General features: G+C 56.8%; 1 protein-coding gene across 1 annotated transcript in view; it reads right to left on the reverse strand.

The window, feature by feature from the left end:
• The window catches only part of BSN (bassoon presynaptic cytomatrix protein), a gene marked incomplete at both ends in the record, with an annotated part of 85,919 nt that overhangs the window by 13,484 nt on the left and 59,542 nt on the right, over positions 1 to 12,893 (reverse strand). The window contains 2 exons of the mRNA XM_081247010.1: positions 303 to 767; positions 8,062 to 8,946. Coding sequence (XP_081103136.1) covers positions 303 to 767; positions 8,062 to 8,946 — 1,350 coding nt within the window. The remainder of the gene's footprint in view (positions 1 to 302; positions 768 to 8,061; positions 8,947 to 12,893) is intronic.

Raw genomic sequence — 12,893 nt, forward strand, 5'->3', positions numbered from 1 at the left:
GGTCTTGAATAACTTGCAGGTTCCATGTCAAACCCCAAGCAGCCCTAGGTTCTCAAAGAGAAATTTTACTAAATCTACTGGTAGCAGAACCCAGCAAAGCATCCAATAAGGTGTCAGACACAGGATCGGCCCAGAACTCACAGGCTCTAGGCCCTCTAGGGCCTCATCTAGGCATCCCTGCTGTCCTCTGTGGCCCCAAAGGGCCTGTCCCAGGTCTACATCCCAGTCCCGCAGGGAGCTAAGCCCTTCTCTAGATTGCCCTGCCTGAAAGCTAGGATCCCTGGGAAGTAAATGAGACTGACCTCCGCCTCCCCACCCTTGGGGGCTTCTGGAACCCCCGCCTTGACGACGGGGGCGGCAGGTTCAGTCCTCCGCACCCCAGCCTTTGCTTTAGAAGTCCCAGGGGGCAGGGCAGTCTCTGGAGGTGGCTTCGGCACCAGCTCAGCTTTAGCTGGGACTGTCTTTTCCTGGGCACTGCTCGGGGTCCTGATGGGTTCAGAAGCCCTGAGGGGCTTGGCTTGGGGACTGGCCTTGGTAGGAAGGGGACTGGCCTTGGTGGGCAGGGGACTGGCCTTGGCAGGCGGGGGGCCTGATGGCTGGCCCAGCCCCGGTGGCCCTTTCTGCTTCGGAGGGGCTGTTCCAGCTGCACGCTGAGGGGCCCCTACAGGGGGCTGCTGTGAGGTGGGCAGGGTCAGTGGGGTCGGCTCTCCCAGGCTGCCCTCCAGCAGCCGCTTAGTTTGGCAGTTCAGACAGAGCCACTCGGTTTTCTGTAAGGAAACGAGAGAGGAGGGGTTTGATGAAAATCACAAAGACACTGAAGTACTCAAAGATTATTCCTGTGACTATTTCTGTAAACTTAAGGAGGAGAAAATCTCCCAAAGCATGACACTAAAGGCACGAGGAGAAAAAGACTGATAGGCTTGTTGCCCCCAAATGACAGACGCCCCATCCTTTAGATGCATATGTAGAGTTAAAAAGACAAACCCAAAGGAAGGGTCGCTTCCTTACCCCATAGAGAGCTTTTCACTTGGCCTGAAAAGGAGGAGAACCTGTATGAGAGGGGAGGCTACAAAAGTAGCACAGTGTCTGGAGAAGAGGGGGCGCTGGGGACTCACCCCCAGGGTGTGAACAGTAAACAGCTTCTGGGAGGGGTGAGAGCCCCCGCAGACCAGGAACAGCATCAGGCAAGGACCATCTCCCAGAGGCACTGCCCCGCCCCAGCCTCCTAGGTCTCAGGCCTCAGATACCATCCTTCTCCACCCCCAAGTAAGGGCTGTGCTGGGAGGGTGGGGCCAGGGGAGGCTGTCTGGGGGAAGCCCTGCTTGGGGGTGGGGGATGGAGCTGAGCAGTCCCCTCTGTTCACACCCCCCAGCCCAAGTCACCTTGTCTTAGGCCAGCAAAGACGCCTGGGCGAAAGCCTCCTCCTGCTCCCCCGGCCTCTGGGCTGTTCTTCCGACGGGACCTGTGTGTGCCAGCCCTTGGGCCAGGGGCCCTGCTTCCTCCAGAGTTGGGCTGGGATCAAATTCTCAACCATCAGTCCACCAGTTTCAGGATTACCCTCTCTGTGTCAGTCTAAGTGCTGGGGACTGGAGACACAGCCATGACTAAGATGGACACACAGGCTGGCATGCAGCCTTCTTGGAACCCAGAGCCCCAAAGAGGTCATTCTGAGTATGACATGGGCATCAATGGTGAATTTCCCAGAACACCAGAAACCAAGTCTAACCCCCCAGGTCCCACTGTCTGCACAGGGAGAGGGTCGAGCATCCCAAGCCCTGAGTGGGTGATTTCTGTAGCAGGTCAGAAGCTGGCAGGAGCATGTCTCCCAGGAGCCTCCTCCAGGGTCAGGGCTCCTCCTTGGCAAGACTTGAGGCCCTGTCCTGGCCCACGAGGGAGGGTTGGGAGGGGAATAAGAGTAACAGCACACACCTGTGCCTGCTCTCGTCCCAGGGATGCAGAGCCTCGGCACCCCTACTGTCCTACTGTTGCACATCGGGGTGCCAAGACACTCAGGCTCCCACCAGCAGCTTGACCACTAGGATGGGGTATCAGGGGAACCAGAGGACACAGAACTACAAGGTCAAAGAGCCAGGGACAGGGCAAAGAGGTGGCCCTTGGCCCTCACCAGCACAAAGTGGGCCAGCATCCTCAGCACCCTTACCACACACACTGCCCCTGGGCCCAGGTCAGACCCTAGCTCACCTGGCAGAGCCTTGGAAGCATGGTACCTCCAGGATGCCTGCCCTCAGCCTGGCATCCACAGGCCACCATGACAAGTACCGTATCAATGATTCTGCCCTGATTTCCTGCCCACAAAGCTACACACCACATCTCTGTCCTGGGCCCCAGCAGAGACCAGGTCAGGTGGGTGGCAGGGCCTTGGTGTTGATTGAGGGATAGGTCTGCTCCACAAGCTTGTTACTCAGGACCTTGAGACCGCTTCCCTGAGACTGGAGCTCCAACTCTGCCTCGAGGTCCAATTCCACACAGGTCCTGAGCAGAGGGGCTCAGCTATGGAGCGGGACCCTTCAGAGATCCTGCAGGTACTCACCCTGTTCCTTATAGGGCCTGGCTCTAGCACCACTGCTAACTCCCCTGGACCTTATCTGATGCTCTGTGTATCCCCCATACAAACTCCTATGAAGCAATGGGTGCTGGCCACTTGCTGGGCCTTGGGCTCACTTGGTGCCTAGGGAGAGTGCTGGATGGGCTGAGCCACGAATCCCATCCACGTTCCCCCAGCACCACCTGAGGTCACAGTGGAACTCCCTCCATGTCAGAGAGGACTGTAAGGTGGCAAAATGATCCTAGAGAAGTGGGAGGGGTGTTAGCAAAGGCCCAGAGAGAGTTCTGGAAATGAGCGAACAGCCCCTTCCCTAGCCCCAGGATCAACATCATGGGGTTAGGATCTGGGCCTAGACAGGGAGCTGGCCCAAGGCAACACTGCCCTGACTCCACCTTGGGTCCATGCACACAGCCATCCAGGTTAGGCCTCTGAAGGTTCTGTCATCTACTTTGGCTCACCTTGCTGGCTTGGCAAACCTCTGACCTCCACCTCTGGCCTGTAGACCCCACCCCAGAAGTAACAGTCCAAATGAAGCAAGGGCACCTTGGAAGGGTGGCCTGGCTGGAGGTGACAGACCTAATGCCAAGAGCTCAGAGGCAGCCCCTGCAGTGGCCTGCTTACCTGAGCCCAGAGGCCCAACCCTCAGCAGAGCATGTCAACTGTGGTCACATGCTCCCCGGGGTTTCGTTCCTTCCCACGCTTACTCACAGAGGCAGCCAGGCTGCAGAAGGGGCTGCCCAGCTGGCCCTCTTGCTCCTGGCTCTGCTATAGCAGGCAGTGAGGGAAGGAGGGAGGAAGGGAGGGCAGGCAGGAGGAGGCATGTGAGGTAAGAGCTAAAAATAAACAGCTGAACTGGCTGCTGGAGGCCCTTCCCCAGCCCTCTGGGGTTGGTGGGAGAAGGGTACAGGGCATTGGGGCCACTAGAGGTGGAGCCAGGGGAGACCTGGCCAAGGATGGGGATGGGATGGGAGGCAGGCTGTGCCTGGGGGCTGGAATGCAGCTGCAAACTGAGGCCCTGACTCCTTTATTCACGTTGCTCTCATCTCTGCCCCTCACTTCATGCCCCCAACCCCACCCCGCTCCTTCATTCCCTGTTCATGCATTCCCTCTCCCCGTTTAGTGTTTACCCCCCTCATTCAATCATTCACTTGCACGTTCTCTCTCATACTCTCCCTCATCCAGCCCCAGCCCTTGGGGAGCTGCTGCTCACTTGCCCCTTTTCCTATCCCCTTTGACAAGTGGGCAGGGGACGATCTGGGACCTGGGGGTGGACATGGGAGGCTCTGATGACCACTTCTGCTTTGCGTCCCTCTGTCCAGTTCCTTTCTGGGGGCAGGAAGGTAGGAATCCTCCAAAGGCTATCGCCACCTAATAACGGTGGGAGGCGTAGATGTGCATACCTTCAGATGGAGCTAGGTGGGTTCGGGGTGAGGCAGGGGAAGTGAGTTATCTGAGAGAGTTGGTAGGGTACCCCACAGGCAGGTGAGACCTGCTACTTTCCGGAATCACTGGCTGCTGTACCTCATGGGCCAAGAGAGCCCAGTGAGGCTGCCTTGGAAGCTGGGCATCCTCCCTGCACTGTCTGACACAGCCTGAATGACCGTGCAGAACACAGTCTCTCTGCACGTGGAGCTGGCCTAGGTGTCCATCTGGTTACAGCGACACCGGACTGGCTGCCTAGCCCAACATACCCCCAGCCCCACTGCCGGACCAGGGGCAGTGGATGAGAACTCCTGAGAAAAGGATGCCCTGAGGTTAAAAATAAAAGAGCCCAAGACTTGCACACTGGACCACAGGCATGGCCATCGCTGGTGCTTCTGTTCCTCTCTGGACTCTTGCCCTGCTCTTCCCTGTCCCCAGACATGCGTAGGCTCCCCTTTTTGGGACCTCTGCCTCCGATAAGAGGAATCCTCCCTGATATCCCCAACGTTTGCCTTTATGGTTGGGCTGTGCTCTCCTCATGCTCCAGCACCAAATGTGTCCATTCCCTGTGGCCATCCCTCATGAGACGAGGATCTTGCACTGGCCACGGGGTCAATTCATACCCAGGTAGTAGGGGCTGGTGGGGACTCTTTCTTTCCTGTACAGAGACCCTCTTTTAGGACACTCTGGTTCCAACCTCCTGGCTCAAGGGCTGACTGTGTGTTGGACCTCGCACAAGTATCTGAAGTATGGCATCTCACCTGGTTCTCACAGAAACCTAAGAGGGAGAACTATGGCCCCCAATTCCACAAGGGAGGAAACAGGTCTCCCTGAGATCACTACCCAACAGGCAGACTGAGGCAGGTCTAGAGCAGAGGCAGCCCCCACCCCAAATAGGCCCAGCCCGTCCCACACATCACAGGTGCCAGGTCCTTTGCCCAGGGAGGCCTGACTTCTCAAGGCCACGGCTGGTATTTTGGCAATTATAATAAGATAAGAAACAGGCAGTGTTACTGTAACAACTCCAACTCCACTAATTTCTTCACAAACTCTATTTTGAACCGAAAGCCAATTAAAAATTAAGCCAGAGGGTACTATAATCTTTCAAAAAGATAAATAGATAAAAAATTTGGAATCAACAACTGTTAATCATGAAATGACTCACATTTTACAGCACTATGGTTAATTTTTCAGAGAAAATTTCAAAGGGAAAAGGGATCTAGTCTTATTGCCTCCTCCATTGTATGCTCTGGACTCCTTCTTGAGAAAGAAGGTAAAAAGGTTTTTACAGCTCAGAGAGTTGGGGTAATTCCCACCCTGGCAACCCAGACAGGTGGCTCCAGCCACAGGTGGAGCCACGGCAGGTCTAACAGGCCTGGGGGGGAGCTGGCCCTCCCCCAGGCCCCCAGCCTGCACGCAGACATGCCTCATGCTGTGCACAGAGACAGCCAGATGGAGAGAGACAGCCAAGGCAGACCTACCCCTCCACCACCCTCCCAGGGCAGGATGTGTCTGGGCCACCTGCTGAAAAATCAGGAGCCTCTTACCAAGAACACACAGGGAAACACAAAATTGCTCTAAATGCCAAGTGGCCATTCACTGAGATGGGACCAAAGATGGCCCATGGCCTGGTTAAGAGCCTTAGCTGGGAAGGGCAGGGGAGGGGGACACACCAAGCACCAGCCCTTCCCCACCAGCCTCTTGCAAGACCCAAGGCAGGCAGAGCCGGGAGAAAGTTCTGATCATTGTCTGGGTGAGGGAGGACAAGGGCTTGGAGTAGGGCCGTGGCTGCAGGGATGGAAAGAAGAGGCCAGGGTCTAGTGCCAGTGGGAAGGCAGAGCCAGCAGGGCTTTGTTCATGGAATGGATGCTGAGGTGAGAGAGGGGGAGCTGAGGATGACCCCAGGCTGCCAGCTTGCACCTCTGATGGATGATGGTGGCACAGTCTCATGGTGGGAACCATGGGAGGGGGCATGATGGCTGCCCATCCACACTTTCCCCAGGAGCAGCCACAGGCCCTCTGGGGATAGCAGCATTAACAAGCAGAGCCATGAGGAGAAAGGAGTCAGAGAAGCTGGGCCATCTTCTGACTACTGTTAGGAGCAGGAGGTGCGGGTAGGGAAGATCTAGGACCAGGACGCCCAGCAGCTTTGCCATCAGGCCCATGGAACCCACAGATCCTGTGGAGGCAAGGGTGGCCCTGGCCAAGGAGGTGGCAGTGGGGCAGGACATGGAGGGACTGGGGCAAGGGGCAACGCTAGCTACCGAGGGGCAGAAGCTCCAGGGGCCAGGGAGGCAACAATCAAGCCTCTAATGAGGGGCTGAGATCAGAATCCAGACGGCTCACCCAGAGTCAGCATGCGACTGAGACACTCCTGTTTGGGCAGAATCAGCATTTCCCCTGGCCTGGCCCAGAGGGCGCTGAAAGGAACTGTCAGGAACATTTATACTCCTGGACAGAGACAGTTTTCCCCTCCTCTCTGTACATCCTGCTTAATGAGGAAATGTGGGCCCAGAGGTCCCTCAGGGACAAGGGTCCTCCAGGCTGGGCCAGCTCAACAGTCCAACAGGGCTCAGTGTCAGGCTGTCCCACTCAGCAGTGGGTGTGTGCCTGGCTCTGGACTGGAGCTCCTCTGGCCCTGCGGTGACCCCTTGGTGCCCCCTCACCTCTCTGGGCAGCCAGGCCAGCCATCCTCCAGTGAGCCAATGGACCTAGGGTTTGGGGAGGTGGCAGTGAGGACCTGGAGGGCATCACATGAGGTATCACATGAGGAGGTCACTCGTCTTGCTTAGGCCGCCCCTCCCTGTATGTTGGAAAATATGGCCTGTGGCGGCCAAAGTAGTCTTCCTTATCACAGTGGGCTGCTCCCATGGAGGCTTGGCCCAAGGCAAGTCACAACAAGGCGCCACAGAGACCATGACTACACCACACACTCCTCTGTTGTCTCTGGGCCAGCGGTGGCCTGCACTCCACACTCTGCCCAACCATCAGTCACATATGGCTTAGCCCAGGGGCCCCAAGACTCAGGTGGCTACCGTGTGCAGGAGGAGTGGGCTTGGCTTTACAACTCCTGATATGACACAGCTGGAGACACATCCACCTGCCAAGATGAGCCAATCACAGACCGCAAAGGCACACACGGAAGGGGACACACCCAGCTATGGGCAAGGCAGCCAAAGCAGGGTTCACATGGATGGCCCTGGGCAGGGTGGAGTAGGTGAGGGCAGGGGCAGTAGCAGCCTTCCGGCCAGGGTACCTCCGCACCTTCTCAACCTCCCAGGCTGGGCTCCAAGCTTCAAGAGAGCACCAGGCCTCCTGCTCCCTTCCACCCAGCTCTGCACGGGGCCCAGAACCCTCCTGTGGAAGAGGGACTGCAGAGAGACAGGCCCCAACCCCAGCGCTCCCTCAAACTTCCCTCTGGGTAAGAAGAGCATCTCTGAGCATCCCCACAAACAGCCCCAAGGAGGGCTAGGCCCTACCACAGGAAAGTATGTGGACCAAAGACTGTGGCTTTGACAAGGAGATATCAATACCCACGACCTCAGACAAGGAGATGAAGGGAGGACACTGCCTGGCTGGGCTGCCCCGCTGTAAGAAAGCCTTCTGCCCTGCCCTGGGCATGGGGGCACAGCCCTCTGCCTAACAGCCTTTCAGGCCCTGTGAGGGTCACAGACTGAGGGCAGGGTACGGCTTCAGGTTCTTCCTGCATGCGCAGCGGGGCTTGGCATCATCCATGAGGGCCATGCCCATGATAGCCAGGAATGGGGAGGCCGGTTCAGGGCCTCCTGAACCTGGCTACCTCTGGGACCATCCTCAGGGCACTGGTCAGCCGGTCGGAGGCAGGGGGCACCATTATTCTGTCCACTGTGCCAGTTAATTCTCTGAGTGGAAGGACAGGCCGGGGGCAGGGACAGGTAAGGAAGCATAGACCCTCTGCAGCTGTGTAGGGGCAGCCCTGTGACTGCTACAGACCCAGATTTCTACAGTCCTTTCTGGTTCCCATGCCCCCCATCACCCCAGGCCTTGGCCCCTCACCAAGGCCCAAGGGAACATGCTTGGTCCAACTCTCTTACCTCCACCAGGTGGGGCGTCGGGTTGAAGCCACACAGGTTGCACACCTGGAGTTTGCAGGTGGTGCAGGTGTTATAGTTGGCGGGGCCCTTGCTGCCCACGTTGAGCTCAGCTTGGCACAGTGGGCAGGTGGCTCTTTCCTTCGGCATGGTCTTTGGCTTGGCAGCAACCTTGGCCACTGCCTTGTGTTCTGCTCTGCCATGCTTTGGACTGGTTGTTCCCCCAGTTCTTGCCAGGGCTCCAGGCCCTGATCCAGGACCTGTTTTAGCTCCCGGCTCAGTTTTGGCTCCAGGTGCTGGCCCAGACCCGGGCCCTGAGCCTGGAGGTCTCGGGCCAGCCTGCTTGCTGGCGTCGCTGAAGACAATCTTGGGCGGCCCCTTGCTGGGGGCAGGCTGGCCCTGGGGGTCGGCCTCAGGCTGCACAGACATGAGGGTGCTCGCCTGGGTCAGCAGCGATGCACCAAGGCCAAAGAGCTTCCCAGTGAGGCCCTCCTGGGTCGGCTCAGCAGCACCAGGCCCAGAGGGCGCTGTGGTGGCACTTCTGGCCGGGGCCTCTCCTGCTGGTGGCCTGGGCTCAGCTGTGGAAGGCTTGATGGGGAGAGGGGGCTGAGGAGACACCCTCCCCACCTCCGGAGGGGCAGCTGCTTGGGCAGGCCCCGGCACTGAGGTGGCCCTGGCTGTCTCAGCCTGGCGGGGGCCAGGCTGTGGTCCCCCTGGGCCCCGTGATCTCTCTTGCTCCGGCTTCCCCAGGGGCTGTTTGGCTGGGGAGTGGACCGGAGACAAGGCTGGGGAGTGCAGCTGCTGCTGGCTCTTGGAGCGAGGCGCAGTGGTCATGTCCATCCCTAGAGCCCTCTGCATCTGGCAGTTCAGACAGAGCCATTCCTTCACCTGAGGAGGAAGCATCATGGTCATCAGGGTGGTCAGGACTGGGGGTGCCCATGGTCCAGGTCATTGCAGCCCACAGCAGCCAGGGCCAGCTCCTAGCACAGGCAAGGGCACCAAGCCCGGCTCCGGTGTTTCTGGGCTGCCAGGAGGTGGGCTGAGGGACAGATAGCACTGCCCTGCCCTCTAGGAGCTGCCAGGTGCGTGGAGCCAAGCAGAGGCAGTCACACACTCCCCACCCCCAACTACCAACACACTGCCTGCCAGACTGCCTTCCAGGGTCCTCCCCATGCCACTGGCTGTACCTCAGACCTGCGTACATCATCCATGTCCACATCCTGCCTCACCAATCCATGCTCCCATCCTCCTGGCTGGATGACCCCAGAAGTCTCCAACTGGTCACTTTCTCTCCCCTGCTGCCCCCTTCAGGCTGTTTCCACACAGCAGCCAGAGTGATCTTTTGAAATATAAACCAGGTGGGAAAGCACGGCCCTAGAACAGTGCCTGGTATGCAATAGTTACTCAATAAAAACTTGCAGAATGAATAAAGAAGTGAAGAGTAACAGGTGCGAGAGGGAGGCATAGAAAATAAAAAGAAACCATGATTCCTGTCCTAGAGGAGCTTAGAGTCTAGCTGAGGAGACAAGATATAAACGAGCAATCTTGAGAGCAAAATAAGTGAGGGCAAAGTAATGCAATGTAAGTGACGTAAGTAGAATAAAAAAGCCTTTTGCTTTCTTTTTTTTTTTTTTTTTTTGCATTATGTGGGCTTCTCACTGCTGTGGCCTCTCCCGTTGCGGAGCACAGGCTCTGGACATGCAGGCCCAGCAGCCATGGCTCACGGGCCTAGCCGCTCCGCGGCATGTGGGATCTTCCCAGACCGGGGCACGAACCCGTGTCCCCTACATCAGCAGGCGGACTCTCAACCACTGCGCCACCAGGGAAGCCCGCCTTTTGCTTTCTTAAGAGAAATTTTTTTAAAGAAAATGGGATAATTTGTGCCTCCAGAATAAACAAGACATGTGTTGCTGTTCCCATGATGGACGTGTAGTTTCTCTCTGTCATTAACTACTCCCTAGGACAGCAGGCTCATGACTCAGGTTGGGCCAATCACTGGCTGCAGCTAGGGGTGCAGGGATGGGCATGTGACCTTGCAAACAGGGCCAATCAGAGCCCTTCCATGTTACTGCGTGAGTGAACAACAGGAGATAGGCTCACTCATCAGAAGGACATAGGCTTGGAGTGGTCAGTAGCCTTCTTGCCCAGCATGCAGAGAGGCACTAAGGATGAAGTCAAGAGACAGTCGGAAGCAGAGCCAAGACAAAGAGGAACGAGCAGAACTGATAACTTTACTCAATTCCCTGGATCCAGCTCTACCTTAAGTTTACCCTCGGACTTCCAGTTACATGAGCCAATATCATCTTCCTCCAAAAATCCACATACAAATCAGAGAATGTCATTTACAGGCTCAAACCCCTCTAGTGGATTCCCACCACACTTAACCATGGAAACTCTTTACTGTGACCCATGAGGCCCCCGCGATCTACCCCAGCTTATGTCTCTCTCTGGCCTCCTTTCCTGCCTTCTCCCCTTTGCTGTCTCACCCCAGACACGCCGGACCTCCTGTTCTGCCAAGTGGTCCTCTGAGCTCTCTTCTGTAACCAGGGCCTTTGCGCTCACTCTTCCCTCTGCCCCCAGGTGCTGCTAGCTATGCAGGTCTCAACCGAGTATCACCTCACCAACAGGGCCCTCCCTGGCCACACAATCGAAAATACCTGGGACTTCTCTAGTGGTCCAGTGGTTAAGATTCCGTGCTCCCAGTGCAGGACGCCCAGGTTCGATCCCTGGTCAGGGAACTAGATCCTGCATACTGCAACTAAAGAGCCCACATGCCGCAACTAAAGATCCCGCAAATGGCAACGAGGATCCCGCATGCTGCAACTAAGACCCGACACAGCCAAATAAATAAATACATAAATAAATATTTTTTTTAAAAAGAAAGAAAGAAAATACCTCTGAAGCACTCTGTAGGTAATCACCTAGTTTATCCTCTTCACAGTACTTATTCTTTCCCAAAGCTTCTGCTACTTTGTCCCTTTGGGTGTCTCCTGTATCCTTGCCCCACCCATGAGCTCTTGTTTAGGTGGTCTTGGGAAAGTGCAGTGTGTGGCACAGAGCAGGGATCACTCCAGAAATGCTTGCTGTGGGATTAATCCTGACAACCTATTAATAGGGGCATAGCTCTTGCAAGGCCGCAGCCATGAGAATGGAGATTCAGCATCCCATGAGGAGGCTTCTCCTTCTCAACCAGAAAGGCAGAGGCCAAGTCTGCTCATCTATGGTTGAGCAGTGAGCGTCTCTGAAAGCACCACAGTGGCCCAGTTGCCAGGGAAAGGTCCAGTCTAGTCCCTGGGGCAGAAAGCTCCTTCTGCTCACCCTCAGGGGTGCCTCCAGCCCTGCTCTCTGCCTTGAGGTCACAGGGCTGTGCTGCTGCCGCTGTGGCTGACTTGCCACAGTTTGGGAGCCTAGGCTTGGCTGTCTTGCCCAGCAGCCCAAGAGCAGCATCCAAGGAGTGGGGAGAAGACTGCACTTTAATGAGTACCCCCTGGCACCCTGCACCACACAGGGCATGTTCGCAGGCATTCTTGCATTTTACCTTCACAGTAGAGAAAACCAAGGTCTAGTATGATTTAGCCACCAGCTCTCACAGTAACCCAGCTTGCAAGTGGCACTACTGGCAAGACTGGCCCTGCCAGCCCTGCCCAGCTCCTGAGTTGCAGGCTGCAGCCTGCGGCCTTTTGCATGTCTGCCTCTTCTGCAGACCGCTTAGCCTCACGCAAGTCAAGTCATGGGTCTAGAAGTTGCCCCTGCGAAACTCAAAGACCAAGCCTGGCTCTAGAAACCATAAGAACAGTGATGCTGCAGCACTGGGGAGTGAAGCCAGCCCCCAAGCCGGGAACTGTTAACTCATCTAGATGCTTTAAAGACCCAAGGCAGTTTTGTCTACCTTTGGACAAAGAAAGCTACAGAGGAAACAATCTGTGTCCCTGGGACTCAGCCCAAAGACTCCTTTAGAAAAGTCATTTTTGGCGAGGGTGATGGGGATTCACTCCCATCAAAAGCGGGAGCTCCCAGGGGCAAGCTGTTTTGGCTCACCCTCACAGGGACCCTGGGAGATGATTACCCTCTTGAGGGGAGGCCTAGGTCCTGGCCCAGGACGGCAGCCACAAACTCAGTTCCTGTGGTGGGTGCGCAGCCCACATTGGAGGCCCCATCTCTGAAGCACGCCCTGAGGTGGGACTCCCCGAGAAGAGGAACCTGAGAGGTAAGGCTCTTTCTCCTGGGACTTCAGGGTGACCCTCCTTTGGGTTCTGGACAGGGTTGAACAAGCGCCTGTGCTAAAACTCCTGCACTCACCACCAGAACCTTCCCTTACCCAGCCCCCATCACCCAGGCTGTCACAGGCGTCTCACCTAAAATAGAACCTCTCCAAGAAACAGCTAAAACGCCCCTCAGTGACTCATCTCCCAGATGGGCGTAGCTATTTCTATCCAGCCTCTTCCAGACTGCAGGAGCCTTGACTGTGCCCTCCTCCAACCCCTCCCAGGCTCAGGCCCAGGCAGATAGGGCCAGCACACAAGGCCACCCAAGGAAAAAGCTGGCTGGGGGATCTCTCTGAACCCAGCAAGACTTTCCTCTCTGCCTCCCCGTGGAACTTCAGAAGCTTGCTGGGAGGGGCTCATCCTCAGCCTCTTTCTACTCCAAGGTCCTTACCCTGTGATAGGGGGACAGAGGCTGTCCACTGGGTAGGGAGGGAGATGGCTGTGCACCACCAGCCCACCTGCCCACCTAGGCTGGGTATACATGACCAGGCCTGGGGCAGCTCCCCTGGCTCTGGAACCAACAACAGCGAGAGTCTTCCTCAGCTGGACACAGTGTCTGTGGCTCCTGGG

Source organism: Mesoplodon bidens, assembly GCF_964165515.1.
Source record: "Mesoplodon bidens genome assembly, chromosome: 10".
Taxonomy (NCBI): domain Eukaryota; kingdom Metazoa; phylum Chordata; class Mammalia; order Artiodactyla; family Ziphiidae; genus Mesoplodon; species Mesoplodon bidens.